Source organism: Drosophila erecta, unplaced genomic scaffold (genome assembly GCF_003286155.1).
Source record: "Drosophila erecta strain 14021-0224.00,06,07 unplaced genomic scaffold, DereRS2 tig00000000-arrow-pilon, whole genome shotgun sequence".
In the NCBI taxonomy this organism is placed as follows: domain Eukaryota; kingdom Metazoa; phylum Arthropoda; class Insecta; order Diptera; family Drosophilidae; genus Drosophila; species Drosophila erecta.
Genome location: NW_020825194.1, coordinates 16,716,730 through 16,744,697, shown reverse-complemented (window position 1 = coordinate 16,744,697; position 27,968 = coordinate 16,716,730). Strand labels below are relative to the sequence as shown.

General features: G+C 44.2%; 10 protein-coding genes and 1 non-coding gene across 14 annotated transcripts; 7 read left to right on the top strand and 4 right to left on the bottom strand.

The window, feature by feature from the left end:
* The first annotated feature begins 101 nt into the window (after window positions 1–101).
* LOC6553350 lies at window positions 102–2,201 on the top strand. The gene is made up of 5 exons (XM_001980144.3): window positions 102–232; window positions 286–479; window positions 549–974; window positions 1,487–1,936; window positions 1,995–2,201. The coding sequence occupies exons 1-5, from the start codon at window positions 112–114 to the stop codon at window positions 2,190–2,192; spliced, it is 1,389 nt and encodes a 462-aa protein (XP_001980180.2). The 5' UTR covers window positions 102–111; the 3' UTR covers window positions 2,193–2,201.
* Window positions 1,296–1,369, top strand: Trnat-agu. Its single transcript has one exon. It is a non-coding gene; the product is annotated as a tRNA-Thr (tRNA).
* Window positions 2,202–2,434: 233 nt separating the features above from the next.
* LOC6553352 (protein farnesyltransferase subunit beta) lies at window positions 2,435–4,094 on the top strand. Its single transcript, XM_001980145.3, has 4 exons — window positions 2,435–2,652; window positions 2,709–2,965; window positions 3,032–3,703; window positions 3,760–4,094. Exons 1-4 carry the CDS (start codon window positions 2,554–2,556, stop codon window positions 3,989–3,991), a joined length of 1,260 nt encoding a protein of 419 aa, XP_001980181.1. The 5' UTR covers window positions 2,435–2,553; the 3' UTR covers window positions 3,992–4,094.
* Window positions 4,095–4,373: 279 nt separating this feature from the next.
* Window positions 4,374–5,549, top strand: LOC6553353. Its single transcript, XM_001980146.3, has 4 exons — window positions 4,374–4,551; window positions 4,616–4,783; window positions 4,841–5,049; window positions 5,138–5,549. Exons 1-4 carry the CDS (start codon window positions 4,443–4,445, stop codon window positions 5,516–5,518), a joined length of 867 nt encoding a protein of 288 aa, XP_001980182.1. The 5' UTR covers window positions 4,374–4,442; the 3' UTR covers window positions 5,519–5,549.
* Window positions 5,520–6,094, bottom strand: LOC6553354 (28S ribosomal protein S33, mitochondrial). The gene is made up of 2 exons (XM_001980147.3): window positions 5,843–6,094; window positions 5,520–5,780 (listed from the first exon to the last, which is right to left on the bottom strand). The coding sequence occupies exons 1-2, from the start codon at window positions 5,960–5,962 to the stop codon at window positions 5,559–5,561; spliced, it is 342 nt and encodes a 113-aa protein (XP_001980183.1). The 5' UTR covers window positions 5,963–6,094; the 3' UTR covers window positions 5,520–5,558.
* Window positions 6,095–6,351: 257 nt separating this feature from the next.
* Window positions 6,352–11,282, bottom strand: LOC6553355 (protein CLEC16A homolog). 4 transcript variants are annotated; one of them, XM_015154652.2, is made up of 12 exons: window positions 10,787–11,282; window positions 10,586–10,725; window positions 10,375–10,523; window positions 10,165–10,307; window positions 10,022–10,108; window positions 9,170–9,960; window positions 9,003–9,005; window positions 8,796–8,912; window positions 8,265–8,726; window positions 7,622–8,207; window positions 7,350–7,556; window positions 6,352–6,871 (listed from the first exon to the last, which is right to left on the bottom strand). In XM_015154652.2, the coding sequence occupies exons 1-12, from the start codon at window positions 10,990–10,992 to the stop codon at window positions 6,556–6,558; spliced, it is 3,207 nt and encodes a 1,068-aa protein (XP_015010138.1). In that variant the 5' UTR covers window positions 10,993–11,282; the 3' UTR covers window positions 6,352–6,555. The 4 variants fall into 4 exon arrangements, with proteins under 4 accessions (XP_015010138.1, XP_015010140.1, XP_001980184.1 ...); XM_015154654.2 differs by lacking the exon at window positions 7,350–7,556; XM_001980148.3 differs by lacking the exon at window positions 9,003–9,005.
* A 196-nt stretch (window positions 11,283–11,478) lies between these two features.
* Window positions 11,479–12,602, bottom strand: LOC6553356 (tetratricopeptide repeat protein 1). The gene is made up of 2 exons (XM_001980149.3): window positions 11,973–12,602; window positions 11,479–11,913 (listed from the first exon to the last, which is right to left on the bottom strand). Exons 1-2 carry the CDS (start codon window positions 12,485–12,487, stop codon window positions 11,625–11,627), a joined length of 804 nt encoding a protein of 267 aa, XP_001980185.1. The 5' UTR covers window positions 12,488–12,602; the 3' UTR covers window positions 11,479–11,624.
* Window positions 12,603–12,813: 211 nt separating this feature from the next.
* On the top strand, window positions 12,814–14,721 carry LOC6553357 (methionine synthase reductase). Its single transcript, XM_001980150.3, has 2 exons — window positions 12,814–12,968; window positions 13,019–14,721. The coding sequence occupies exons 1-2, from the start codon at window positions 12,879–12,881 to the stop codon at window positions 14,291–14,293; spliced, it is 1,365 nt and encodes a 454-aa protein (XP_001980186.1). The 5' UTR covers window positions 12,814–12,878; the 3' UTR covers window positions 14,294–14,721.
* Window positions 14,722–15,594: 873 nt separating this feature from the next.
* On the bottom strand, window positions 15,595–23,410 carry LOC6553358 (serine/threonine-protein kinase PAK 2). Its single transcript, XM_001980151.3, has 2 exons — window positions 20,500–23,410; window positions 15,595–16,754 (listed from the first exon to the last, which is right to left on the bottom strand). Exon 1 carries the CDS (start codon window positions 22,441–22,443, stop codon window positions 20,734–20,736), a length of 1,710 nt encoding a protein of 569 aa, XP_001980187.3. The 5' UTR covers window positions 22,444–23,410; the 3' UTR covers window positions 15,595–16,754; window positions 20,500–20,733.
* A 447-nt stretch (window positions 23,411–23,857) lies between these two features.
* Window positions 23,858–25,345, top strand: LOC6553359 (trypsin-4). The gene is made up of 3 exons (XM_001980152.3): window positions 23,858–24,647; window positions 25,035–25,075; window positions 25,147–25,345. Exons 1-3 carry the CDS (start codon window positions 24,034–24,036, stop codon window positions 25,296–25,298), a joined length of 807 nt encoding a protein of 268 aa, XP_001980188.1. The 5' UTR covers window positions 23,858–24,033; the 3' UTR covers window positions 25,299–25,345.
* A 226-nt stretch (window positions 25,346–25,571) lies between these two features.
* LOC6553234 (glycerophosphodiester phosphodiesterase 1) lies at window positions 25,572–27,911 on the top strand. Its single transcript, XM_001980153.3, has 6 exons — window positions 25,572–25,838; window positions 25,938–26,257; window positions 26,334–26,482; window positions 26,540–26,744; window positions 26,804–26,979; window positions 27,062–27,911. Exons 2-6 carry the CDS (start codon window positions 25,949–25,951, stop codon window positions 27,213–27,215), a joined length of 993 nt encoding a protein of 330 aa, XP_001980189.1. The 5' UTR covers window positions 25,572–25,838; window positions 25,938–25,948; the 3' UTR covers window positions 27,216–27,911.
* Window positions 27,912–27,968: the final 57 nt, after the last annotated feature.

Here is a 27,968-nt window from a genome sequence, read left to right as displayed (position 1 = left end):
GTATTCTAGATGTGCTGATAAGGTTAGATAACCGATATGAATACAATTTCATGCGCATGAGTTGCATCAAAAACTGTGCTGTTTTAGTAACCAAGCAATTTCAGTCACAAAATGTTTCAGTTCCTGTTGGTTTGCTTCGTTCTACTCACCAGACGCAGCTCCGACGGCAGCCTGTGCGCCACAAAGGTCATAGTGCGCGTGCCTCGGGACAAGGACATTGGCTTGATCTTCGGTGAGGTCCAATTTCGATTCGCTGCGTTTCTTCCGATTGACTAGTCCCAGCAGATATGACCGTCACCAACCGCATCCGGAGCGACAAAAGGGAGACGCTGGACTTCACTGTCGTCTCGAATGGGGAATGCACTGTGAACACGACCCACGGAGAGCAGGTGCACGCGATGGGACGAATCTTTGGCGGGGATTTCGGCTCCGTCGAACCGGGCAAGAGTGAAACTGTTTCCCTGGTGTGGCCCACTGTGGTAAGTGCAAAAATCATTGAATCTTGTGGGCTTATTAAATCAAATTTCCTTGATTTTTCCATTGTGCAGTCGCTGTACAACCGGGTGGGCAGCTGCCCCATTTTGATCTCAGCCACGAGTGCCCACGCTACGGATGCAGTGGCAACTGCGAGGCAAGTGCTGCACTTCGACACCCGCTTCGACACCCTGGATCCGCACAGCAACAAGCTGCGGCGGCGGAAGGATTACAAGAACTGTGGCAACTGGGACAAGAATTACCTGCGGAACTGCACACCGGTGAACTGCGAGGAGCGATACTTTGGGAAACGGAGCTATTTCAACGTGGAAACGGAACAGTGCGAACCGGCATCGGATTGCTCTGGTCCGGGGGAGTACTACGACATCTTCAGCAACGAGGGCGTCGATCCCGGGAATTTTGTGTCCGAGGAGGAGTTGGACCAAATTAAGCAAGGAAACTACGATTCAAATTTTTTGGATTTGCGTGGGCCTCCACCGGTAAATATTATTAATTCCATTTGGTAATCAGTATGATTACCAATATATATATATATATTACCATGGCTGTATTAACAGTATATTCCATTAACTGGTTTTTAATAGACACCCTTTCTTAAACTTTCAAATATATTGTTTTCTGTTTGCTTTTAAACACCAATGTCCATGCATTCTCATTAGCGCCATCTTACGTATTTGACTTGAAACTTGTGCACTGCTTGCAGCGCATCAATGAGGTCAAGCAGTGTAAATAGATGTACAGTACAGATGTACAGATGTATGGGAAGCACTAAGGTGAAATCTTGCCACATGCGTGAACATGGCGCCGTGGCTTAGTTGGTTAAAGCGCCTGTCTAGTAAACAGGAGATCGTGAGTTCGAATCTCGCCGGGGCCTACTGGAACACAATTAGAGTGTTTCACTAACCTTTTTTCCTATTACTACACCATAAGCTATTTTTTAAATACAAAGTAAATCATTAATCTTTCATTACTTATGCGATTCCTGGTTTAGCTGCATGAGCCGAAAGCCAATAAGGCACGTCAATACAAGAAAAAGAGCAGGAGACTAGCCGACCCAACAAGGCACTTTTTTCATTCCAAGCCCACAAAGTCAGATGATTGCGACAACTCGCGTAAGCTGACTCTGGCCGACTTCAATGACTGCTTTCAGCATTTGAAGGATGGCCAGTCCCAGTCCCAGTCCCAGTCCCAGTTCGTAGAGTCCGTAAATGAAAAGATAATCAAGAAGAAGTCGCCATTCGAGGTGCCTATGCTAACACAGCTCTATTACGACTGGTACCTTCCTTTAAGGACCGATAGCTGGGGAGAAGGCGGAGAAATCGGTGGCATAGGTGATCCGAGTCCCCAAAATGTCTCATCGGGATCGGAACCTCTCATAATGTGGATTGGCAAACTGGATTGGAGGGGCTGGGTGTTCCTAATCCTCAAGGGAAGCTTTTTCGTGAGTTTGTGATGTCGGTGCCCGAACAATGTAAATTCATATTATACAATTGTTGCAGATCTTATTGCTAATTGTGTTTCAGATTTTCGCCACTCTGACGGCGTATTTTCTGGTGTGCCTATTTGTCTATGGGTTCATGGAACTGTACAGCTTTTGGACTAGTGACGAGGCACCCGAAACTTTTATGATGGACTCCAGTTCTCAATCGACCGCCTTTAATCTAGTCACCTCAGAAAGCTTGATGTCCCATCGATAACTGAGTATTTAAGAATTTTAAATGTGAATTAATTTTAGTTTTATAAATATTTAATTTTATATTTTCTTGATTCTAAATTTTATTCATTTAAAATTGCAATATTTGCAAAAAAAATATTAGTTACTTGTAAAATAAAGCAAATAATAAAATATTAGATTGCTTTAGTATATTTAAGACTTAATGTAATGTTATACAGTAATACGAAATAGCGATTTTTTTTTTAAAGGGAATACCCTAATCAAATAAGAAACAGTGTTGCAAGTCGAGTTTGCTTCACACAAAAAAAAAACTATTCTCTTTTAATTCCTGCTCGTCAAATCTTTTTAGTTTATTTAATTTATTTTAACCGCATTGGAGTAAAATGGGAACCGAGGAGGAGCTGGTGTTCCGCACCTTCCAGCGCCTGAAGAGCTACATGTTCGACGACGAGAAGGTGTCCACCACCACATCCCGCGAGCAGGTAAGTAATCCCTGAATGTCGGCGAGGAAAAGATAGGAACCTATGGATACTTTCAGCAAAAAACGGAGGGTTCGGTGGAGAAATGCTTTGACCGCTTCGAGCGGATGATGCTCACCCACCCGCGCCTCACCCAGATCTTCCGGCTGGAGCACCAGTACTACCTGGACGCGATGCTGAGGCGACTGCCCTCCAATTACGAATGCCTGGACAGCAGTCGTCCGTGGTGCGTTTACTGGATCCTGCAGGCGGCCCAGCTACTTAGCTTTAACTTCGACGACCAGACTTTAGACCACGTGGTCCAATTTCTAAGCAAGTGCGTCTTGAAAGGATATTTCCCTCAGATTCATCCGTAATGCTCCATTCTTCCACTCTTTTATAGCTGCCGCTCGCCGACTGGAGGTTTCGGAGGAGGACCTGGCCAGTATGCCCATCTGGCGCCCACCTATGCGGCAGTGAACAGTCTTTGCATCATTGGAACCGAGCAGGCGTACCGTGCCATCGACCGACCGACTTTGGTCCAGTTTCTGTTCAGTGTGCGTGAGTCAGACGGCTCCTTCCGGCTCCACGTGGATGGTGAGACGGATGTGCGTGGCGCCTACTGCGCCATCTCCTGCGCCAAGCTGCTAAATATTCCCGAGCCAGTCATAAAGGAGCTGTTCGCTGGCACTGGCAATTGGATAGCCCAGTGTCAGACATACGAGGGAGGATTTGGCGGAGCCCCTGGTCTGGAGGCCCATGGTGGCTACACCTTCTGTGGAATTGCCAGCTTGGCGCTGCTCAACGAAGCAGATAAATGCGACAGACAGGCCCTGCTCAGGTGGACACTGCGCCGGCAGATGACCTACGAAGGCGGCTTCCAGGGGAGGACCAACAAACTGGTTGATGGCTGCTACTCATTCTGGGTGGGCGCCACCATTCCTATTACACAGGCTACGCTATCCGGCGTCGACCAGCAAATGGAGCACACCCTGTTCGATGTGGAGGCCCTGCAGGAGTACATCCTGCTCTGCTGCCAAAAACAGAACGGCGGGCTTATCGACAAACCTGGAAAGTAAGGGATAATTAGCAACTTTGTGATTTTGTATAGTATGAAATCCTTGTTTTCAGACCACAGGATCTCTACCACACATGCTACACCCTCAGCGGCGTTTCCATTGCCCAGCACTCGGAGTGCGCCAACAGCCCACAGGTCCTGGGTGACACCATTAACGAGCTACTGCCCACCCACCCACTGTTTAACGTCCCACCAAAGTCCGTTGCAGCTGCCAGAAGCCACTTCAGCAATTCCAATGACACAGAGTTCTTGGGAAAAGACAGTCCCAGCAAGGAGGAAAGTTAGGGCTTCAGGATAGGAAGAGGCTTCATAATGAGGAGCTTTTCCTGGATGGTGGTTTACCTTTAAAGAACGAAATTTGCTTTAATAAATTACTATTTGAAATATAGTATTTTTCGCTTCTTAATATGAATGTACTTACATATATGGAAAAGGAATTGAGTAAAATGTGTAACGTTTTCTAAACAATATTTATATGTCAGATATTTTCGAAATAAAATTATTATGTTTGCAAATAAATTAATAGGTGTTCTATTGTACAACCCACTTGCTTAATGTACTAATAGGATGAAACAATTAAATTATATGATTATGGTTTAAAATCCGAATATCTATTACTTTGCCCGCTATTGTATTTGAGCACGTTTACATGCGAATGGTAAAACAGAAATACTTGCCGTAGTGAATGGCACCTTGGGTCTGATTTGAAATCGCGGATTTGCTTTCCAAACATTTTATGTTCTCCAGCCACAGGACATTGAAGCGTAGGACGCCTGCCCAGGGTATTGACCGCCGAGAGTACATTGGTCACCTGGTCGATGAGTATTACACAACAACCAACATCGGTATCGCTTTTACTTACATATGGTTTTTTGCAATGTGAACTCATTTTCGGATTTAAATTTTTAGAGGCCCAGCAGCAGGTGACTGCCAACTTGGCCAATTTTGCATACGATCCAATCAACTGGTCACATCTGCTAGAGGCGGATGCCTTGGACGTATTCCTGGCATCGCTGGAATCTCAGGATCAGCTACTAAAAGTGCACGGAATCGCGGCATTGTGTAATCTTTGCCTGGGTATGCTGACATCATATATTCATACCTATCTTGTTGTTCATCTTATTCTTTTTGCAGACAAAACAGCTGCCCAATTAATCAGGGAGCAACTAAAACTGATAACCGGACTCTTTGTGCGCACTGATCACCCGGAAATAGTGCTGCATAGCCTGGCGCTGTTTTACCAACTACTGGAATTCGGTGAGGTTGACCGGGATTTACTTCTGAGTCCTTCAGTGCTGAGGACGGTACAAGAGTGGCGGGTCAAGGCTCACGATGAACGCATCGTTAGACTTTGTCAGTTGTTGCTGCAAGATTTCGCAACACGCACCGAGATTGTACAGCTGCAAAATGCTTTCCCAAACGTTCCGACAGTTGAGCAGCCGAGCACTTCAGCAGGTGCAAGTGGTTAAGCGGTTTTCCCAAAGCGATTTAGAGCAGTTTGCCCAGTTCACCGGCGACCACAATTACATCCATAGCCTGGAAACACCCAGAGAAGAGCGCCGCGTCCACGGAGCCCTGCTCAACGCGGTGGTTGCGGGTATAATGGGTACCCAGCTACCAGGTCCTGGCACCGTGGTTCTAGAGCAAAATTTCAAGTTTCTGAAACCCTGTCGCATCGAGACCGACACCCTTGTGACCGTACGCTTGCTCCAGTCTCGCAAAATTTCCACCGTAGAGTACGACATACGACAGAACGACGAGGTGGTCTTCGTCGGCAGTGCCAAGTTGTTGACTCGCAGTCAAAAAGACTAGCTTTGGTTCAATAAAAATTAATGTTAGAATATTTATTGTACTACTTCTTTGAGGCGCGCTTGCCCTCGCCCTTCTTGGGAGGCGCCTTACCGCGCAGCTTGCGCAGACGCTTCATTTCCTCCTTGAAGTCCTGGTGCTCATCGCGAAATAGGCCGTAGTCGCGCAGGTTCTTCATCAGCAGGTGCGTCTCCACGTGCCGCGGATACCAGTTGACCACGTAGTCCCGTTTGTGAATTGGTTCCTCCGAAAACATACGAACCACCTGAGGAAGTGGGAATCAAACTTGGTTACATTTTAATTCGTACATTTATCTTGGAAACACACCTTCATGGATTTCTCGTTTGTGGTGCGAGCCACTTCGCCGAAAATGCGATTTGATAGGTAGTTCATCCGGCGAGCATACTGCGTGCCGAGCTTAATCAGCTCCGTGTACTTGTGAGACATATTAATTTAATTTGCTGTGCTTTTCATTAAATAATTTAGATTTCAAGTTTTAGAAAATTGCGGTTATGTCACGAAGCAAAAACAAGCGACAGCTGATTATTAAGTGCAGTTGCCATTCACACAAAATGCTGAAATTAGGGGTATTCCTTAAATTCCTAACCGTTATGTATATTATTTTAGAACATTTATTAACTTATATATTATATTATTATAGAATTTATTAACTTCAGATTAAATAATAATAATAACAAATAATCCTGTTTATTGGCCGATAAATAATTAATCTCAACTTTAAGTTTTCATTATGGAGCACAATAATTTTTTTTAGCAATAGCTTTCAGTTTTTGAAGATTCAAAAACTTATTTCTTTACTATATTTGCTCTCGTAATTTTTCAGGACGGACTTACCACAAAAGTGAGACAGGTATTTATCGCTTGAGCTCAAATTCGTCAAATTAATTTTTATTTAAAATGAAAAGGAATTGGAGTATGTACCACCTTATTAGAATAACACACAATTGGAATAACACAATTTTAGCAACAATCTAAGCATAAGGCTCCTCACAAAGTAATACTAACATTTCTAGCCTAACTCAGACCGTCTCTATGGCTCCCCGTCGCCTGCCCTCCGATCCTCCAGTGGCCTCGTTCGCGTCGCTCCCGATAAAAGACGTCTCCTCGGAGCTCTGCGCTGGGACCACTTCACGGGCCAGACCATTCAACTGGCTTAACAGGGCGTTAGTGCCCACCAGGGACGCCTCACGTGGTGAGCCGCTGTGCCCGGATAGCTGGTCATAGTGAAGCACGCGGATGGGCGTGTGTGAGCGGGAAGCGGGCGAGTGGTTTCCCCGCGAGTGCGGGCTGTTGTTGCGTGAGTGCTGAAAATCCTCGAGAGGAATCTCCTCCGACCTAGAATGAAAAAATATACATTTATTTATATCTCGATTGGATGATTAAAAGTTGCAAATTAGTTCATTTCAGATAAAAAAAAAACTACCTCAGTATAAGAACATGAATAAACACATAGAATAACAAGGACAGATAAAATTGGTGAGTTTTAATACATGCTATTCGGTGTTTATTTGTCAAAAGAATACGCAAATTTTAATAAAAACATATGAAAAAGGATATCTCTATACATAGTTATACAAAGTGGTATTACGAGCAAACTTACGTCAATCTTACAGAATTTGTTAGGTATATATTAATGAAATTCATTCGTCCTAAGAGCCAAAAAAAAAAAAACATGGAACTTTTTGATGAACGAAATTCAATTTCAAAAAATAAAAAACTAGTTAAAAATACTACAATACTATATAAATCTCAATTATAAGAACAACCACTCCAAGACAACAAAGCTAACGAATAAAAGCTGTTTTATTGTTACCGCGGCCTGGGCATTCTAGGGCTGCTCTCCCGCGATCGATTTCCAGTACTTCTGGGCTGGGAGTTCTCCCGCGACTGCGAGGAGCTGTGGCTGCCCATGCTAACACTGGGCGATCGCTCCCGATCCGAGTGATCGGCCCTAAGATTCGAGCCCGAAGTTGAGCTGGGACTACGGCGTCGGGAGCGGCCAGCGCTTTCATTTCTAATTCTGCAGGAAGACGCACAGATGAGGATGGAAATGAGAAACATGAGGACACAGCGACTTAAACTTACCCTTCGATGGAGCGATTCGGAGCCATCTGGGTCCGACTAACCCCGGCGCTATTGCTTCCACGCAGCACAGCTGCAAATCCAGGCACTCGATTGGCCGTGGAGAACATGGGACGGTGGTGACTGCTGCGCGAACTGCTGCCACTGCTGTTACCACTTCCACCGCTACTGGATGCGACCATGGTGCCGCCAACAGCGTAGACGGGAGAATCCATCTGCCCAGGAATCTCGATGAGCTGAGCTATCTGGTACATCTTCTTTTGTCGCGCCTTGCTGCGACCCTTAGTCAACCTCTGCTTGGCAGCCATGCAACGAATGTGATCGTCGAACAGGAACTTAGCCGAGAGCAACGGAGTGCGGTTGTGGGTGACTCCACCCCGGTGCACCGTGATGTGCAAGCAGCGCGAGTCGTCTTTATCACCCTGCACCTCTACGTCCTGTAGAAAGCCAACGAACTTTGCCACACCCCAGCCCAAAAGCTTTGCATCCGGCTCTACGAGAATTAGCTGTAGTGCGTCAATGACTAGGAAGCGTCTTTGCTTGCTGCTGTCCTTAGCCACAACGGTGCAGGCTATTAGGTCACTATTGTCTGTTGAGATTGAGAATGGTTAGCCCAAATATATGCATCGTCATATGGGCAACTTACTCAGATCAAGTACGTTTTCCACCTGTACCAGATTGACTACATTTGTAAGCGGCAACAGTGTTTCCTTCTCATTCAAAAACTTTTGGCACGTGCGACGCAGCAAGAAGTACACACGAATGGCCCGGCGTGCCTTCTCCACCTCCCCACAGGGAAGGCGTCGCGTAAAGTTGATTCCCGTAAGAGGCGTTCCCGTGGGAGGCAGTAGAATGGTGGAGTCCATGCATAGAAATTCCACGTTCAGTTGGGCCTTTCGCATCTCGTTATATTCGTCTTCGAACAGATCAAGGAAGATGTCCTCCGACTTGTAGAAGTTGCGGAGGACCACCATCGACTGATTGCGAGCACTGAAAAGCAGATCCTGTTGGGCGGCGGTAATGCAGCGCGAATCATCCGAGCTGGGACGGGTGAAAGTGACCAGTAGCTCCAAAGCAATCTCAACGGTAATCAAGCGAATGCGGGACGCTTAAAGGAATAAACATTTTATCATAAAGGGCTATAACCGTATTTCAACCGGGTTCGAGTTGTACATACATGGCTGACTGGACTGGGTGATGATGTTCAACAGATGCTCAATCAATGCTGTCTTATAACTGAAGGCGCCACGCGTTGATTTTGCCAGAACGTGTTCAAACCACTCATTCTTGATGCCTATATGGGAAGGTACACCAACATTTTTATTAACTAGACAATGGTGGATACATATGACTGATTAGTACAGGAAGTGGACGAGTTACATACCATCTGAACGGATTGGGACATGTACCAGAATGTGACATTTTCATTACACACAAAGAAAGCAATTAGAATGAAGCAGAAATGGGGTGATCAGAGCAATGTAAAGTTACACAACGTTAGCCAAAAATAAAGCGTCAAAAAAAGTTAAGGATAGTTTCCATGGATCTTACCTCGATTGTGCGACATAGCATATATGAGGCACAGCGACAACAGGGCAAGGTAATCGTTTTCGGTGCAGTCCAAAGCGTGAAGGACCGTGTCTAAAAAGGGGTTGGCCATCTCAACAAACTCGGCCTTCGTTGATGAAGATGACTTCTGGAGCAGCTGCTTTTCCTCATCAGTTATGTTGCGCAGTTTTAGCTGCTCCGCTTCGACCACATCTGCTTGAGAGTCCAGTTCCGTAGTGGCTGGAGAGGATGACTCCACGCCACTGTCCTCGCTAAGAGCATAGCTGGACGAGCTGGACTGACCGGTGACGGTATCCAAAGCCTGCTCGAGACTCTCGTTGGGCTCGCCGAAACCAGGCACAACAACCTCGCGGTGCTCAACGTAAGAATTAAGAATCTCAGCCGCACCTTCCTTAAAAACACTGTGGTTACCATTAAGGATAACCCATGCTAGAGCGTGCACTAGCGGGGCATGCGAAACCACCAGGAAGACCAATGAGAGCAGGAAAAGGGCCACGATGGAGCTCACTCGCGGATTGTGCATCTCCTGAATGTCGATGTCAACATTGCGATTAAGCACAGCAGCTAGATTCTGGGTAACCACTGCCAGTGAGGGCGGGGGCGGAGCTGGAGTAAGTGAGAATATGTACAGAGGCACAAATAGCTTATGAAGCAAGTGCTCGGTTAACACCGCGTTCAGATCCTTGATTTCCAGCAGAAGAATGTCACTCAAATAATGCAAATGATCCAGATGCTCGGCCACCAAATTTGACAGCTTCTGATTCGATTGATGGCTGCGAATGAATTAAAAAGTCAATACTATAAAGCAGCGGGCTATATTACGATAACTCTTACTCTATATCTGTGCGAACACAAGTGTCTAGTTCCAGAATGTGTTTGCCGATAAACCAGACCAGATTACTGAAATACGGAGCAGCAGTTCTAGGGAGAAAATAAGTTTATAGGAGCTCTCATAGAACTGTAGGTAAAGGCAGTACTTGTCTCGGATAAATCGCAACATGCTCGTGTTTTGAACCTTGTAGACATTTAAGGAAATGGTGCGCACTGCAATTCTCACCATAGACTCGGGATGATTGAAGAATTTAATAGCCTCTGTGTACAAGGGAAAGTCATTTGTGTGCTGTAAGGATAAGGATAATAAGGTAAAGATTTAATGGATATAATAATGTGATTCGTGCAGTACAAACCTCATTGTAAAAGAAGTGTATTGTGTGAGTGTTCAGCTTTAGACTTAGCGTCTTTAGGAAAAGAATGTAATATCCCATCACATCCTCGTCGGAGAAGTCAAACTTGTGCACCATGATGGAATTTACATGGTTGTTGCTCAACAGATAATCTGCAACGTAAAGGGAATGATTACGTCGAGTGTACTACAAAAAAGTTGATAATGGGACTAACACAAGGACGTCTCGTTGCGTATATTCTCAAAGAGGATGTTGAGAGTCTGTAGGAGCTGCACGCACACGAAACTCGAGCCTCCACTCTTTTGTCGCATTATGTGCAGGAAATACGATAGCATATTCTTCTCCAGAAAGAAGCTGTGTAATACAAAAAAAATGTTAATAATGTTTACATTACATTGCGATGCATGTTACTTACTCAAACACCAGCGAGTCATGCTGATCGCCCCAAATCAGGATCTCTGCGATGCAGCGCAGCGACTCCACCAGCAGGCCACGATTACTTTCCGACACGGTGGTGTTCTTCTCCAGGATGCTGTACAGGTACTTAAGGTGCTCCAGCGACAGGCGGTTCTTAGGCCGCCCGCCCCAGGGTCCGCCAAACCAGCTGCGACTCCGGAACATGCTGGCGACTTGGATGGAATCAACTGGCCGCGATCCGCCTGACTACTCTCATATCAGGGTACGGAAGATTGCGAGGGCGCAGTTCTTTGGGATCTTTGCATGCACCGCTGCTCACGGCCACGCCACTGGATTGGCCCACAATAAGGGGGCAGCTAATGCCTGCGATTGCACGAATCTAATTTTGTAATTTGCGAATTGCGATTTTTTCAACAAATTGCTCTTCTTCTTCACGGGGAACGCAAGTGTCACAGTCAGCTGTTGCTTCTGCCCATGCTAATCGTTATCGGTATCGGAATAACAGAGATGAGAAATGACAATTTTGTTGTGACTGCGACTTGATCACGTTTATTAAAAATTCCTCAAATACCCACATAAAAAAGCAATTAAATTATTTAAAACATATTTAGTGAACAAGACAGTCAAATGCGGAACAATCCTAATATATTAAAAGCATATCACACCATGCATTTAATATTAAATATAATTAATTTCTTATCACCTCAAACATTTTAGTACCTTGATTGTACGTAAAATGCATACGCATTTTATCTTCTACTGAGGTGTAAAATGTAACTGTTATTTTACACATCATCTTCGAGTACAGCTTTATTTCTTCTTCTGAAGAGCATTAACTAGCTAGGTTTTTGGTTGAAGTTTATGGAATACGAGCCCGTGTTAGGATCCTGTTGCATTTGGAAATTCTGTGTAGACAGCCCGAACGGTTTGAGTATCATGTTGCCCAGGTCCTTTAAGTTGGACATCATTTCGTTTTTGAGCTTTTCGTTGCGCTCGTTAATAATGGGCGGCAGGCGAACCTGAGCTTCGCGAGCCTCCTGCTGGCCGGGATCGATCTCAGTAACTTTTTTGTAGTCCTCCAGAGCCTCGTCTGTCTTGTCGTCTTGTTCATAAAGCTTGGCACGCCTGTAAGATGTAATTAGACTTTAAAATACCAAGTGGTAAGAGGAATATTGCTGGCAGACCTCAGAAGCGCCCTCACATAGTCCGGCCACAGTTCGATGGCCTTTGTGCAGTCGTCGATGGCTGCTTTGTTGGCCTCCAGCTTAATCTTGGCAGCAGCCCTGTTTCCGTACAGCACTGCTCGCTCCTTCGTGCTAGCCGACGGGCAAATGTCCAGGGCTTCTGTGTAGATCTTGGCGGCGCCTTCGGCATCGTCGTTCTTGAACAATTCATTGCCCTCAACTTTCAGCTTATTGGCCTTTTCTTTGTTAGCTGTCAGCTGCTCTGGGCTGAGATCCTTCTCCCGTTCGCGCAACTCTTCAATGGTAAGCTCAGAGTCCACAGTCAGTGGTGTCGCAATGGAATCTCCGCCAGCCGCGCCCTGCTCCGCTTCGTCATCCAACGCCAGCTGGTTTTGCTTCTCCACGATCTCATCCACATCCTTTTCGCTCTGTCGCGTGCTGGTGGCTTCTTTTTCGGTTATCTCCTCGCCGATCGCGTCCTGGAACTCGTCGTCACTGCTGGCGGTGTCTGCCATTCTGTTGGATATTGATCCTTATAGGTTTTACTAAAGATTTCGGATTGTTGTGCAGCAACAAATAAAGCTCCTCATGCTTACGATAACTGTGTCTATCGATAGCTCCGCGCTGTGCAGTGTTGAGAAAGTTCAGTTTTTAATTAGGTACCTTCATCAAGTAAATATCATTAACTATGAGTACAAGAAACTTATCCTTTTCAAAACAAATATTTTAAGGATTAAATATTCTATTTTATTACATTTTTATGATATATTTAAAATGTACATTTAATGATATTCAGCTTATTTTGCGTATCTAGGTACATACATAATCAATTCATATGAACCCTTTTCAACACTGCTGGTTTGGCGCTTTGACTGCTGGCCATGCGATTTGGTAAGTTCGGGAAAAATGGACTTAGGAGCTTATATTCTGAGTGAATATATCCCTGCCAAGCCGCTGGTCTGTAATCTGGAGGTGTGCTTCACGGGCGGAGAGCAGGTGAGTTAGAAGCTACCGTAGGAATAGCCTTTTAAAGCTTATATTTGCAGACACCCACCAAAGTATGCGCTCAACTGAAATGCGGCGATGTTTTGAAGTTCCCATTCGCCCGCTTGGATTCCAAGCCAAGGTCGGTGGAGATAAAGGAGAGCAAGGTGCTCGTGGCTGTGGATAAGGCAACGGAGACGAAACGCGTGGTGGAGCTGACTCTGGAGTCCACGTTCGACTACCAGCCCGGGGACACCATTGGCATTTTGCCCAACAATAAACCCGAACAAGTGGAAAGCCTGCTGCATCGGCTGGAACTGTTGGACCAGGCCGACGCCAATTGCCACTTTAAGATAGCGCTCAACTGCGCCAAGAAGAATGCCAAGCTACCCGCCCACATTCCAGCCACGACTTCTCCCCGGGAGATCCTTACCCACAGCCTGTCGCTAAACTTTGTTCCGCAGAAGCAGCTCCTCAGCGCCCTGGCCGGATTTACAAATGACGACAAAGAGCGTTGTTTCCTATCCTGTCTATCCTCTAAACAGGCCACCGAGCACTACCAATCGCTGATCTTAGAGCAAGGTCTGCTTTTCATGGATATTCTTAAATTGTGCGTCAACTGCAGACCGTCACTGGCCTTCCTGGCAGAGCATTTGCCACGGCTACTGCCGCGACCATACTCCATTGCCAACAGTCCCTTGGAAGATGGCGATCGCAAACTCCGCGTTATCTACTCGCTGCTCAGCCAAAGACCTGGAGTCACAACCAGCATGTTGGAGGCGGCTGCGCAGCAAAGTAGCCCGGAGCATCCCAATAAGGTGGTTATCTACCCACGAATAAGCAACCAATTTCGTTACACAAATCAGGATTTGGGCAGCAACCAAATACTTATTGCAGTTGGCACAGGTCTGGCACCGTTTCTTGGATTCTTAGCCCACAAAGAAGAGCTTATGAAACAACAGTCGCAACAGGAAAGCGGACATTCCTGGCTTTACATTGGTGCTAAGACCCCAAAAGCCATTCTTAAGCGTGAGAAACTATTGGCCTGGCACCAATCCTCGTTGCTGGAGCGCCTACGGATATGTTACTCGCGAGGCGAATCCCCCATCTATGTGCAAGAAATGTTGGAGGAGGACTGTGACGATCTGGTCAAGTTCCTGATGAAGCCGGAGACTGTGTTATACATTTGTGCTGATGGCGCGAAGATTTCGCAGTCCATTGCAAGTGGCTTAAGTCGGTGCCTGCAGAAGGCTCTGCATCTTACTGAGGAAGAAGCTTCGCAGGTGTTTAAGGAACTGAAGACGCAGGGCAAATATCGCGAGGATGTTTGGCTGTAACGGACAAGTCTTAGGTGCAGTCAAAATAATAGATTCTCGAATGTCGCCCTATAAATACTTTTATATATCTCATTTGTGTACTTTCTTACTGAAAGTTTGCATTTTTAGTTTGTTTTGTGTTCTTCATGTATTGTTGAGGTCATTTATTTCAACAATTGAAAATAGATGTAGCAAAAGAACCCAGTTCTGCTACATCACTTTGCGAAAGAATGTAGTTGCATTCTGGTGTATCTTGAAACACAATTGCTACTATTTTGACTGCAACCGCAATGTAAATAAATATATAACAGAAAGTTTTGGTCGAATAAGTAAATAACGATATATTTAACAACACAAAATAAAAATTACAGTGCAAGGTAAACTAAATACATACAATTGTGAGGGGCCATCATCTTCAATGATCGAAGTGGATGTGGACTACGAGTACTTAATGGATTTGGGTCTGTGTATAAGGTTGACTTAAATGGTAAATTGCAAAATAAATCTAAATAATGGTAGAATATATATTACGACTTAGGTTTCAAGCAAACAAAACGTGCGCACATAAAACATAAAACGTATAGTGGGGTTTGCTCTTTGAATTTAAGCGATTGGTAAAGCGCTAATGTATCGTTATTTTTTTCTCCTGTTCACTAAATATCTAGATCTTTTTATTTATTATACTGTTTACTTTTATTTTGGCAAGTCGTGTTGACCTTGCACAATAATATGCATTTTGTATTTTAACTACGTTTACGTTTAATTGAAATAGAGCCAATTCTTTTAGTGTATATTAATATAATTACGAATCGATCAAAATTGATGTCAGCTTCTTCTTTCTCCTATTCGTCCCTTTACATTTGCAATAAAAGTTGCGTATAAAAAATTATTCTACTTTTTGTTGTTCTCTGTTTGGTTTCAAGACTTAAGTTTCATTTTACATTTACGTTTTGAATTGCAAATTTTGCGTTTGTCTTAAATGCGTTTGCGAATATGTAATGTCGGGTATGTTTCGGTTTCCAAAAAGGCCATCTAACCCCGTTTCTACTGCCCCTAAATACTATCCGTTCGTTGCCTTGCCTAATACTCATTTAAGCTAAACTAAGAAAATGAAGTATATTTTCGATTAATAATTAAGCTCTTTAAAAATTATGAATGCATAATTGTAGGCCAAATATTGGGATCTCCATTCGTATATAAAATTTAACTATGAACCGATCTGCAGCAGCAGCAATCCATTTTGCCTATTAATATCAAAATTGCAAGTAAAAGATAATCCCTATCGGTAAGTGTATATATAACAGATAAAGAAAGCTAACACCGGCTGGCGGAAGATCTTTGAATGTACTTTGTCATTCGCCTTCGTTGTTTTTTAGTAAAATATCTGTCGAGACTGACGACTAGCTATAGAAGTACTTTTCGCATAGATCTTGTGGTGGGCAATAGCATCAAATATCGAACTAAAATGATAATGGAAAAATAGTTTGTTAAAACCATGTTGTTCTTCAATATATCTCTTCTGCAATTGGCATTGTTCATAATTCCCGATGGGACTAGGTTTAGTGTACGTATACCACTTCTATATGATCTATATAATCCCTCTAGGGACATTCTTCGTTCCAATATTTCACTTTAGCTTTGACACACACATTACGGTGTTAAATAACATCTCTATTGTGATAGGTTTACAATTTTCTTTGTGCGTATGGCAAATATCCTCAGGGAAGGAACAAGGAAATCTATTTCAATCTGTTCTTTTGTGGCGATTTGGTTAGTCTTACTTTTGTACTAATTAAAATGGAATATCAAACATTTATCCCTATCCCTCAATCCCGTCCACACTGCGAATATCAGCTAATATACATACAAGCTCTGGCTAGCTGTCTCTAATTAGTTATCTGTTGCATTGATATCTGTATTCTATGGGAAATGCATAAATTGTGGAGATAATTTTGCTGTTGCTGGTGTGTCGCTTGCTGCTGCTAGCTCTAGTCCTAATGGCACTTGTTACACTCATTTCGACTTGCTATATTTATCGCCTTCGTTTTGTTTTGATTTTTTGTTTGTTTTTTGGTAATTTACAACAAGTATTGCATGTTCTCTGTTAGGGTTCGTTTGCACTTACTGACTACGACGAATTTTATAAAGAGTCGCATAATGCTGATTTGATAAAATCGCTTAAATCACAATTATGTATATATACGGGTATATAAAGAGTAATCAAACTTATGTTCTACATTTAATAATACAGTATCTATATCATATGTGCGTGTTTGTGTGCGTTGTCACATATATGTACATACATGTGTATATGCGCCATGTACGAAATAAGCTAATTTGCCATAGGACAATCTAATCTAAGCGATAACCCCACCCCCTGCCGTCGATGAACTGCTCGACCGATGCGATATGGATCCGCGGTTTGGCGACGGTTTCCGAGTTTTCCGGCGTCTGCTCATCTTTCTGCCCTCGCTGTCTCGTGCTGCAAGAAAAGAGATATAATCCTATGGTTATTTCTTGTTGTTAAGTATTCAGATCGAATTACGAGCTGCACTGCCGAAGAGTAAAGGGGAAGACAGAAAATGCGATGGCAAATAATTAACACATCGACCTCTAATAATTGTCATCACCATGAAATTCGTTTATGGGCCCAAGAATGTACAATCATGGGCACTGAAATATATAAATGGACTCGTATATTGTAGACTTTGATGCTCGCACTTGAATGTGCAACGAATACAAAGTACGTAAATTTAACATAAAACAGTTGTTCTTGCAGTTGGGAATATAAACATATAAATTGCACATCATGATTTCTTAACGTCATGCTATAATAATATGAGGTCAAATACACAAATTGTTCGGGAAGCGTAAGTCAACGTGAGCTAATCAAACAAATGTTTCCTTATCGGCGAGCTGCTTATCATCGCATTTGATACAACCAGCTGATAGCTCACGAAAGAAGTCGTTAAAAATAGATCGTTACACTCATGACAGGTGGAAGGACCTTGGGTAAGGGCGGTCGAGGCCAGGTGAACTGCACATTATTATTAATAATGCACTATCAATCCCATTTAATGGCGCCCCTTTCGATGAGTTATTTTGGGAAGTATCTGCATAATCTTTTGGCGTCATTCGCCCGTTTCGATCGACCTCCTCCCCCGCCTGGGTATCTCTGCTGCTGAAAAGAACTATTGTTATGCCATGGGAGAGCGGAGCACGTCAATTATCAGCACAATAATTGGTTATATTTATCAGCATGTGAAGCGGCACCCACTGCAAAGTCACGCTTCGGTTTCAATGAAACGTGGCCTGTGGAGCTTTTCCAGTTTTCCCCACAATTTTCCCTTAACGAAATCAGAGACTAGACGAGAAAATCTAAATGTCCAGGTCAACAATACATTTCAAGTAATACAAATTTCATATTTGCAATTTCATTCAGCAATTTCTTGCTGTGCATCTTATAGTTCTCTTGTCATTCTAATAAGAGCATGTTCCAGATGCAAAGAGGGTCGAAAGAAGTTCACGTTTGGTTCGCCTGCAAGCATTACATTGCAATCCACTGAATCGCTCCGCAAAATAAAAAAGTATATATATTTTTATTGCGAGTGTACTTCCACCGAGTTCGTGTGTGTGACGTGTGAGTGGATGAGTATGTCGCAGGCATTGGAGACTCTGACAAAACACTCGTTGGCAAATGTTACTAAAGCCAGTGGATTCGGATCGGATTCATTATAATACACAACTTTGCATTGTTGGTTTGCGTGATCAGCGCAGGGGGAGGTGAGGTCGTTTACTAAATCACCCCCCCTCAACGCTCGATGAGAAAAATAAGTCGCTGGCGCAAAGTAATGCATGAATCATCTAAAATTCCGCATAGCTACCAAACAACAACTTGTGTGGTTCAGTTCAATAAACGAAACACTCACTCACACACGCAGGCAAGTAGCCGAAAAACCTTTCGAGCAAGGTGAAATTATCATTCGACGGCGCCATTCCAAATCGAACTATATGTGAGGGGTTTAGTCATTATTTGTGGGTCTTGGGGCGTCGCTAGAGCATTTTCAAATGACTCTGTGGATTCACGAGGCCCTTTCACTCACTTACGCACAACTGCATACACAGAAAGAAAGCATTGGTATTTTCGATTGAACTTTAAGTGCGAACTAAATAATAGCGTAAACATACTTTCAACATTGATTTATAAATTTAAAAATCAAGTTGAGGTACAATAACTAGGGAACAGAGCATGTTGTGCAGATACTCATAAGCAAACGAATAATTTATTTTTATTAGGAATTATTCAAAGGTTAGGGAAGTATTTGTTCAGTGCAGCCAGCTGTACTTTGCCCCTAGATCGAGGTTCCACGCCCAGAAGCCCGAATGGAAAACGAAGAAAATGTTTCAGTTTTGCGAAATTCCTGAACGTATCCCCCATTCTCCCGTCTGCCAGCAGTCAAGATTTCAATATCCGCAAGTGAGCAGAACCATCGCAATCTCTCACTCACTCTCCCGCAAAACGGAAAGCAAAAGTATGCGCCAGTAATATAAACAAATAAAGAGCCTAGAGATCCGGTAGAAGTTGCAGATGAAACCAGGGGCGGATTGCATGGGATTAGGATGAGGTTATGAAAGGATCTTTAAATTATACCAACAGTTGTCACCCCATTAAAAATGTAACCTCGCTGTAAATTTTTCCTCCAGATCCGCCCCTGGAAAATGCAGAGGCAGTGCATCACAATGGAGGGAAGAGACAAGCCAAAGTAGGAGTGGGAGAGAGTAAAAATAGCGCAGCCGAGTCGCGACGTCGCCATCCCCCCTCTCGCTTGCTCCTGCTGCAGAAGCAATTAATTTGAGTAAGTGGGAGGGCGACCAAAGATGCAGAAGAACCAAAGAAGAGTGAGAGATGGAGGAAGAGCCGCAGAACCGCCACCAGAATCAATTATACACACTCTCATTCTTTGTGTTACACACACTCAGTTTGACTTTGACTCCACTTTCGCTCTCTCGCCGCCCCCTCTCTTGCTCTCTCTCGTAGAACTTTCACGATCTATTTTTTTTTTGGCTTTGCTTATCACGTTGAAAATGGACAAAAATTGTTCTAAGAATTTGATAAATTCCGCTCTGGTTTCTCTATAGCTGGGGGAATAACAACAGCACTTATACAGCATGTTGTACGCGCCTGATAAGGCCAATACAAATGCATTTCGCTGCGCGTAGGTGTTTTTGCTGTCTGTGTGCCTGAATTAAAGTTTTCTTTATTATGATGTATGAATATTTTTTGGCCAGACAAAGCGATATTCCAAACAGGAAATGCGAACGAGCGTGTTAAATTGTGTACTCAGTTGTTGTTTGTTGTTACTGCCGGAGCGGCTTCTTTATTTTTCTTGCTGCTTTTTTGTCCATTGTCAGTTTTCAATGGGATGGTTTGTGCAAAAACTCTACGTCGTATACGTAATAGATGTCCAAACGAATGAGACATAAACAATTGCACCACAGGCCAAGTAACGGTGTGTGCTCTCAAGTAGGAAAACTCCCAACTTCATTTTTATGGAAAGATTTTTATAAAAAAATTGTTATAATTAACGAATTTACGAATTAACGAAATGAAAAAATTAAAAATTGTCTCATAATATAGCAATTAGTTATCAAATAAACATAATTTTTTTCGCAGCTATGTAGGTTTGAATCATAATAAAAAAGAATATTAAATATTTCAGAATAAAACATGGAATAACTATAAGAGTGAATCATTTTTTGGATTCAATGCGAAAGAATCTAAGGCACAAGGGGAGAAATTCTGAGTATGGTGAATTCTGTGATGGATGACTTTCTAAACTCATATTAAGCTGTCTTGCCACCAAAGCACATTTGCTTTATAGGGCGTTGCAAGCAATTGGCCGCGTTAAAGATTCCCTTTCCTAGGTACATAAGAAAGAAAAAAAAATAATCAGAGACAAAAGCCTCGTGCACTTCGCAACCTTGATCGAATTTAATCTGTTGTTCGAAGCGAAGCCAGTTACTGATTAAAAGTCTCAAGATAGCCAACTATCGCTGTTTTGGGTCTAGGTCTTTAACCAAATTCAGAGAGCGCAGTGAAACCAACCCATCGGACAATAAACCGACATCTTCTGTTTCCACATGTGCGATTGCAAAAGGTTTCCGTTGAAATGGATATCGTTTCGCTTGAATAATGAGCTCGGCCACATGAGCTACCTGGGACTTACCTGTTTTCGAAGGGGAGTTTACGGGTCCTAGTCCTGCTCTCGCCATTTCTACGGTTGTACACACTACAAAGACTACGATCAGCATTCTGTTCCAGTTCCAGTTCCGGTTTCGTCCACACAAAACAAATTTACATTGAAAACTCATTATACACACGGGGCAGATCCCGAACCCGATCCCGATTCCGCTTCCGATCACGCGTAGAGCAGCCTGGCCGTCCGGTGATTGCATAGCAACTATACGTTGCGTCGGAGCACCTTCTTGGCCGCCTTGATGTTGGGCACGAGAGCCTTGACCTCGCTGCAGTCGTTGAGGAACGGATGGCTGAGCAACTCGTCGGCGGTGGCCCTTCGGTCCACCTCCACCTGGAGGCAGCGGTCGAGGAAGTCTTGAAGATTCGGACTGAGCTTGTCCCAGCTCTTAATGTCTGGCCGACCGTTGGCGGCGATCAGGTAGAGGGCGCGGAGCGGAGTCTCGTATAGATATGGTGGCTGGCCCTCAATCATTTCGATGGCCATGATGCCGATAGACCAGATGTCCACCTTCTTACCGTACTTCTTGCGCGTGACCACTTCGGGCGCCATCCAGTACGGCGTGCCCACCATTGTCTGGCGTTTCTCATCGCCCTCGATGTTGGCGCAGAACCCAAAGTCCGTCACCTTAACGCTGCCATCCATGCCCAGCAGCACGTTGTCTGACTTGATGTCCCGATGGATAATGCCCTTGGCGTGCAGAAAACTTATCGCGTAGAGCGTCTCGCGGCAGACGCAGGCGATCTGGCGTTCCTTCATCACAGTCTCAGTAACAACGTCAGTCAGCGGGCCGCCATCCATGTACTCCATGACAACCCATAGTTGGTCTTCGGGCTCCAGCAGGTAGGCATCCAGGAAGTTCACCAGATTCTTGTGGTTAAAGTCCTTCAGCACCCGGATTTCTGTGAGTATGAGATCCTTTGAGGACTGGTTCTTCATGTCGATGGTCTTGACGGCCACCTGCGATTCGTTCTGCAGATCGCCAGCTATGAAAACAATGCCGGAAGCTCCTTTGCCAACCTCCTGGGTAGTCTTGTAGCGTTTCCTCGGGTCTTCTGGATTGCAAATGATCCGCAGCTCATCGTAGACCTCGGCGTCGGTCTTTTGTGTTCTCTTCTCCTTGGAACGGCGCAGTATCGTCTCGTCGGGATTATCATCCGCTCCAGCATCCTGTGCCCCGCCGGCTGGCTTGATGATGATGGTGTCCGTGTTGACCTTGTGCTGGTTGTCGGAGTCCTCATCCCGACGTATATCCGAAGTGCGTGAGAACTTCTGTGTGACACGAGGCTTTGGCTTGATTTGCGGCTTGGGCGGTATGGTGTGGGGCGACTTTTTTGGCGGTACTGGCGGGGGCTCTTGTGGCACGGCCTTCAGGGTTTCACGGTGCTCCAGATTGGACTTGAGCTCCTTGAACACCTCCTCCAGGGCGTCCAGCGGCACCGTCGACTGCTGGCTGCTGTCGTTGATGCTGCTGCTGTTGCTATTACCTGCCGAGGAGCCACAACCACTGCTGCTTTCCGTCTCCGTGGCCGTTGAACTGCCATCGTCGTCGGATTTTTCGGGATCCTGGGACTTGTGCTTGTTTTTGTAGTTGACATAGTTCTCTATCTCCTTGGACTCCTCGTGGATCACATCCTCGGTGATGAAGGGCTTGAAGACCTCGTTCTCCTTTTTCTTGATCGAATAGTTGTAGTACTTAACGGCATGGTATGCGGCATCTGGATTCTTGTCCTGTTCATCGCGAGTGATCTGTGAGTTCATCAGGCGCACCCATGGCGCTGGAAGCCCCTCCAGGTCGCCAGTTTCCTGGTTGCGCGAGACATGGAAGTGTCGTTGGAAGTTTGTGGGTGCACCGATCTCGGAGATCGATCCCCCATCTCCGCCCTTCTTCTTGAACCACTTGGTGAAGCTCATTTTCTAGCGGCTTTCTCTCTTTTTATGTATGAGAGTGTGTGTGTGCGGGGGGATTTTCTTTAAATGCGTTTAGTTACGCTCGACTTGGGAAATTCTAAACGCTCGGCGGATTTGTTGTTGTTTTGCGTTCGGTATTGTTAATGTTACTGTTACTCAAGCCACCACTCTCGCTCTCTTTCTCTCTCTCACTGAACCAGCCGTGAGTCATAAACACATGCACAAGCACGCACACTCGCTCGTTCGGCCTGCGCTTTGGTGTATGTGTGCGAGAGCTCTTCTTATCTCTAACTGTAGCTGTAGTTTCTTTCGCTTTACGAAAACGCAGAAGATTTTCACTTTTTATTGGCCCCACTCGCTTTGCTAATTATTAATTTAGCTACCTTAATTTATTCAGCAATCACCAGTTTTCAATTGCTCAACACACAAAGGCGGACGCGGACACGAACACGCACACATCTCGAAGTCGGACACAAAAGGAGTGGCCGTCGCAGTCTTGTTCTTCCAGTGTCTGTTGTTGTTGCTGCTCTTACGCGGGGCCGAAAACTCCCTTCACGTATAGTTTTTTTGTTAGCCCTTCCAGTCTTCCATGACTATACGGAAGTTTATTGCTGATTTGGGTTTCTAAACCGCTTTCAGAGCACCACTCCGAAGTTTTTAATAACTTCTTTGCTTTTTCCCTTTGCTTCGTTGCAATCGCACTGCTGCACTCGGCCTGCTAATGTTGTCGTACGCGCACCAGTTGTGCCGATAAATGCGAATCATATACGATGTAAACTCTTTATTTTACTATTAAGCCTACGTAGCGGTTAATTTCCGATTTTAAGCTCCTCTTTGCGTTGCAATTTGATGTTTTTTAGTAAGAGCAGAAAAACTTCCGCGCGTGTGTAATTCTTGAAAATTGCAGACTAAGTGTGACCGCAGCTCAGTTTGACAAGTATTCCACTGTGTGACCTTGTACTAAGACATCGATACCATTTTAGGACTATCGATGTTGGTCAAGAGGTTCAGTATTTTTTTCAAACATTTTTAGTCCAGAACACAATAAAAATATTTCAAGTAATTTAAAAAAATAAATATAAAATAAAAATAAAATAAATAAAAGTAAATATTTTTCAAAACTAGCATACAACAACATTAAGGCATTTTAGTGTTTCCTTAGAAAAATTAGTTCTAATTTTAACGATTTATAGACCCTTAAATTTTTTAATTATATATATGTATGTTTTCAATACCCCAGAAATTCAACGAATCCTTTAATAAATGGGACTGACTATACGAAAGACCTTGTAAATATCAATCTTACATTTATTTATACTTGCATATTCTAAATCTCATATATTTCCTTCTGATCTTCTCACGAGGATTGCACTTTTAGGAAAATAAAAATTAACTTATTTAATAATAAAATCAAAAAATCTGAAAGATAGGCAAAGAAAAAACCCAACCTACAATGGCTAATTACGGGCAATGGAGCAGCTTCTACAGAAATCGTGTACCCCACAAGATAACAGCCGTGATTGATAAAGCGCCATCGAATATATCGACTTACGGATTCCCAATGTTGGTTAGTTTTCACTCGTTCGCAGCGTCATGCAAAAGTGCCGAGCTCCGATTCCGTTTCATCTCATAGCTGGGATCCTTGTGATCCTGGAAGCATCTCGCGTAGAGGCTGCCGCCCCCCGGCAGCCGGACAGTCGGATTGTGAACGGGCGCGAGGCCGCCGAGGGCCAATTTCCGTACCAACTCTCGCTACGCCGCCAAACGGTCCACATCTGCGGCGCCTCGATCCTCTCCAGCAACTGGGCCATTACGGCCGCCCATTGCATCGACGGCCATGAGCAGCAGCCGCGGGAATTCACCCTCCGCCAGGGCAGCGTCAAGCGTACCTCGGGCGGCACTGTTCAGCCGGTGAAGTCCATCTACAAGCATCCGGCCTACGATCGGGCGGACATGAACTACGACGTGGCCCTTCTGCGAACGGCGGACGGTGCGCTCAGCTTGCCGCTGGGCAAAGTGGCGCCCATTCAGTTGCCCACCGTGGGCGAGGCTATCTCGGAAAGCATGCCCGCCGTTGTCTCCGGCTGGGGACACATGAGCACCTCCAATCCCGTCCTGTCGCCGGTACTCAAGAGCACTACGGTGCTGACAGTCAACCAAGAGAAGTGCCACAACGATCTGCGCCATCACGGAGGCGTCACCGAAGCGTAAGCAGAGCAAGGCAACCTAGGCCACTTCAGGTCATCCTTGGAACATACACTTATGGGATATCGTTCATATCATATTCGCATCATATTCCTTGTAGAAGTTTTTTTTTTTTTTTGCCAAGAGGCTATTTCCAACGTATGCCTGTAGATTGAGCAAATTAAGAATGTATCTTACTTACACAAAAAAAATACTGCCTCTTCTAGAAGGCACAAGCCACAATAATTACCAAAGCTTCTAGCTTGAGCAAATGGAAAATAACTGGCGCACATCACCATTTAGTAATTTTCGATAGGGAGTTGGTCCTGAAGATAGATTTCCATGTAATGCTCTCGAGTGTTTATTGGTAAGGCAAAGCCAATTAATTCCCAATTAACATTATCTTTCAGAATGTTCTGCGCGGCCGCCAGAAACACAGACGCATGCCAAGGTGAGCCCAGATAACTACAATTAAGTATAATCGACAGCTTGATAATGACACATGAACGTTGTGTTTTTCAGGCGACAGCGGAGGCCCGATCAGCGCACAGGGAACCCTCATCGGAATCGTATCCTGGGGAGTTGGCTGCGCGGATCCGTACTATCCGGGGGTCTATACCCGCCTGGCCCATCCCACTATCCGACGCTGGATACGGCTCCTCACAAAGTTGTAGATTGTTCGCTGATTAAATGGAACTTAAACATTAAAAGATTTCTGCATAAATTGGTTGAAGTATTTTGGGAATTGTATTTTATTTCCTTTGACTTCTGCTAGGGATTATAACTGCCATTAAATCTATAATATATATAATACTGCGCTAATATATAAGTTCTTTGTGTTTGTATTATTATTTCATTATGACTCATGAATTTCAAAAAAACGCGCCCTTACGACCGTACCTCAACGATACCCGAACAGCTGATCGGGGCTGAAAGACGATAACGATAATTGATAAGCCCAAGCAGCGATAGAAAACTGGCTGAGAAAATGTACGGAGCGTATATTGTGCGAAATTTGATTTGTTTTTTCGACGGCTATTATTGAAAGTATCTGTTCAAAAAGTGTCCCTTTGTCATAAGAAAACTCAAGCCGCCTGCACGGAATAGAAAATTTCTGCCCACTCGAAGAAACAGCACATAATCGAAAGTATCCGAGGAGGGAGTGGCAAGTGGTGCACCAGCGGGTGGTGGTGGCTGCACGCATTCTATTTAGGGTAAGTGCATCTGAATGGACACAGAGACACAAGACACCTCAGATCAGCAACCTTTATGTCCATATATATCCATCCACATCCACATGCACATCCACATAGTTCTGTGCTGAATGTCCTATTGGCGCTTGTTGTGGCTGGCCCTCAAAATGATTTACCAGCTGTTGTGCTGCTCCGTGAGCCTGATCTTCTTCTGCTTCAACGTATTCTGGCTATTTTGCAACCTGGCTATCCCTTGGTGCACGCTCACCTTGCTCGTTGTCTGCATCGCCTCCAAGTTCGTCAAGCTGCAACGAAGTCCCAACGAGAAGCGACTACTAAGCCTTCTTAGTTCTCCAGAGGAATGGCCCAGTTACTGGCCAATCGCCAACCGGGCGGCCGGCTTTGATGCGCCCGAAAACTCCAAGGCAGCCATTAAGAAGGTGGGTGACGTCACGAGCCGGGTGGTTGGCAGAACGAAAATCAATAACATCCCCTTTTCCACCCCCTTAAAAACAGTGCCTTGCACGTGGATATCGGAACGTGCTTCTGGATGCCGGCCTCACGTCCTGCGGTGAAATAGTCGTGGCTAACCCTACGAAAATAAATGTTGCACAGCCACTGGGGGAGTTGCAAAAGCTAAACATCACGGAGCAACACCCAATGGGGTAAGTCCCTCAATCAACTGGAAATGCCTTTAAATCATTATAAATCATCGCACACAGGTCACAATACGAAGCGGAAACGGTGGCTCCCCTCAGGCAATTATCCGATTTCTTGGAGGCGGAGGCTGCTGAGACAACAGTGTTTTTGCGTCTGCACGACAACAGCGCTAGGATGATAGACCAACTGCAGAAGTTCATGACTGCCGACGAGTCGTTTGCCCAGCGCACAATTGTCATCAGTCGATCACCACTAGCCATTTATCAGGTGAAAAAAAAATTGATTAGTATTATATGCTTTATTTTTCACTCACGCGTTTCTTTTAGCTCCGAAAACTAAAGCCAGAAATAATTTGCGGCCTTTGGCACGAGACCTACTTGTCACTGGCCATCCTCAAATCCTCTACACTTATTACCTCAATCTATGGCGCTATTTTTCGCAACATAATTGCCCCCGTGATTGGAATAAGCGTAGTTTTTCTCTGCAAAGATGAGATTAACTTGTAAGATATTATTATTGTAATAATTAGTGTTGTACAGGAGGTTGATATTAATTCTACATTTGGTTTCATGTTCGTTTTTCAGCCACATTGCCGATCTGTGGCGCAACGTGGGCGTCCGTCCAATAGTCTATATGGTTAACTCACCCAACGAGAAAAGATACTTCCAAAAGACCATGAAGATCCAGTACCTAACAGACTCGTTGCGGTCAGAGCCGCACGTCCTTATGAAAGCCTAAGGATCCCTGAGGATTTGAACGAACGATAACGACTTAGATCGACGCACAGACATACACACACTGTTTGCATTTAGCTGGCAGAGCTTAGCCCTTAAGAAAAACTTAAGTGTTTTTGTAGAAGCTTTAGAAAGTATTATCCCAAGCTTAGCGGTACCAGTGAGATGGAAGTTTTAATTTGTTAATTTATATGCTTTACCTCTTTTTAGCTAAAGCTTTTATTCATAATACCCGTTACTCGTAGAGTATATGTTCTTGATCAGAATCAATAGCCGAGTCCATCTGGCCACGTTCGTCTGTCCGTCCGTATGAACGTAGAGATCCCAGGATCTAAGAAAGGTACAAAATTGAAACTCTCACTAGCTGAGTAACGGGTATCTGATAGCCGAGAAACTATCTTGTTTTATTTACGTCCTGATTTATTTATGTTGTTATTTTGTTTGACGAGTACTGTAATTTACTTTATACGAAAATGTTCTCAAACTTTGTATGATGTACAATATTTCTACTATGTACTCAAAACAATCATATGCCTTATATGGCGTATGATTTTTGGATGCTATATATACATACAACAAGCTTTCCTCAATTCCCCTTGTTACCCGAATCCCAAGTGTAATCAATCATAAGGCTATAAAATGCTTACCAGCATTATATGTATATGTCTATACCAAAAACCAGAATTAATAAAAACTACATTTTATTGTGATTATAAAAGAAAATAAAGATGATTGCAACGATTGATTTAAATTCATA

Bases quoted from the DNA above. Each gene is read 5' to 3' on its own strand.
- LOC6553234 (XM_001980153.3), top strand. From the start codon at position 25,949: ATGTCCTATTGGCGCTTGTTGTGGCTGGCCCTCAAAATGATTTACCAG. The intron at 26,258-26,333 runs GTGGGTGACGTC...CCTTAAAAACAG, and splicing joins CCAAGGCAGCCATTAAGAAG to TGCCTTGCACGTGGATATCG. The intron at 26,483-26,539 runs GTAAGTCCCTCA...CATCGCACACAG, and splicing joins ACGGAGCAACACCCAATGGG to GTCACAATACGAAGCGGAAA.
- LOC6553350 (XM_001980144.3), top strand. From the start codon at position 112: ATGTTTCAGTTCCTGTTGGTTTGCTTCGTTCTACTCACCAGACGCAGC. The intron at 480-548 runs GTAAGTGCAAAA...TCCATTGTGCAG, and splicing joins CCCTGGTGTGGCCCACTGTG to TCGCTGTACAACCGGGTGGG. The intron at 975-1,486 runs GTAAATATTATT...TTCCTGGTTTAG, and splicing joins ATTTGCGTGGGCCTCCACCG to CTGCATGAGCCGAAAGCCAA.
- LOC6553352 (XM_001980145.3), top strand. From the start codon at position 2,554: ATGGGAACCGAGGAGGAGCTGGTGTTCCGCACCTTCCAGCGCCTGAAG. The intron at 2,653-2,708 runs GTAAGTAATCCC...GGATACTTTCAG, and splicing joins CCACCACATCCCGCGAGCAG to CAAAAAACGGAGGGTTCGGT. The intron at 3,704-3,759 runs GTAAGGGATAAT...CCTTGTTTTCAG, and splicing joins CTTATCGACAAACCTGGAAA to ACCACAGGATCTCTACCACA.
- LOC6553358 (XM_001980151.3), bottom strand. From the start codon at position 22,443: ATGAGCTTCACCAAGTGGTTCAAGAAGAAGGGCGGAGATGGGGGATCG.
- LOC6553354 (XM_001980147.3), bottom strand. From the start codon at position 5,962: ATGTCTCACAAGTACACGGAGCTGATTAAGCTCGGCACGCAGTATGCT. The intron at 5,781-5,842 runs GTGTGTTTCCAA...CCACTTCCTCAG, and splicing joins CAAACGAGAAATCCATGAAG to GTGGTTCGTATGTTTTCGGA.
- LOC6553359 (XM_001980152.3), top strand. From the start codon at position 24,034: ATGCAAAAGTGCCGAGCTCCGATTCCGTTTCATCTCATAGCTGGGATC. The intron at 24,648-25,034 runs GTAAGCAGAGCA...ATTATCTTTCAG, and splicing joins CACGGAGGCGTCACCGAAGC to AATGTTCTGCGCGGCCGCCA. The intron at 25,076-25,146 runs GTGAGCCCAGAT...TGTGTTTTTCAG, and splicing joins AAACACAGACGCATGCCAAG to GCGACAGCGGAGGCCCGATC.
- LOC6553355 (XM_015154652.2), bottom strand. From the start codon at position 10,992: ATGTTCCGGAGTCGCAGCTGGTTTGGCGGACCCTGGGGCGGGCGGCCT. The intron at 8,727-8,795 runs GTATGTACAACT...TATTCCTTTAAG, and splicing joins CACCCAGTCCAGTCAGCCAT to CGTCCCGCATTCGCTTGATT. The intron at 6,872-7,349 runs GTAACAATAAAA...TTTTCATTCTAG, and splicing joins CCTAGAATGCCCAGGCCGCG to GTCGGAGGAGATTCCTCTCG.
- LOC6553356 (XM_001980149.3), bottom strand. From the start codon at position 12,487: ATGGCAGACACCGCCAGCAGTGACGACGAGTTCCAGGACGCGATCGGC. The intron at 11,914-11,972 runs GTCTGCCAGCAA...TACATCTTACAG, and splicing joins TATGTGAGGGCGCTTCTGAG to GCGTGCCAAGCTTTATGAAC.
- LOC6553357 (XM_001980150.3), top strand. From the start codon at position 12,879: ATGGACTTAGGAGCTTATATTCTGAGTGAATATATCCCTGCCAAGCCG. The intron at 12,969-13,018 runs GTGAGTTAGAAG...TTATATTTGCAG, and splicing joins GCTTCACGGGCGGAGAGCAG to ACACCCACCAAAGTATGCGC.
- LOC6553353 (XM_001980146.3), top strand. From the start codon at position 4,443: ATGTTCTCCAGCCACAGGACATTGAAGCGTAGGACGCCTGCCCAGGGT. The intron at 4,552-4,615 runs GTATCGCTTTTA...TTAAATTTTTAG, and splicing joins TTACACAACAACCAACATCG to AGGCCCAGCAGCAGGTGACT. The intron at 4,784-4,840 runs GTATGCTGACAT...TTCTTTTTGCAG, and splicing joins ATTGTGTAATCTTTGCCTGG to ACAAAACAGCTGCCCAATTA.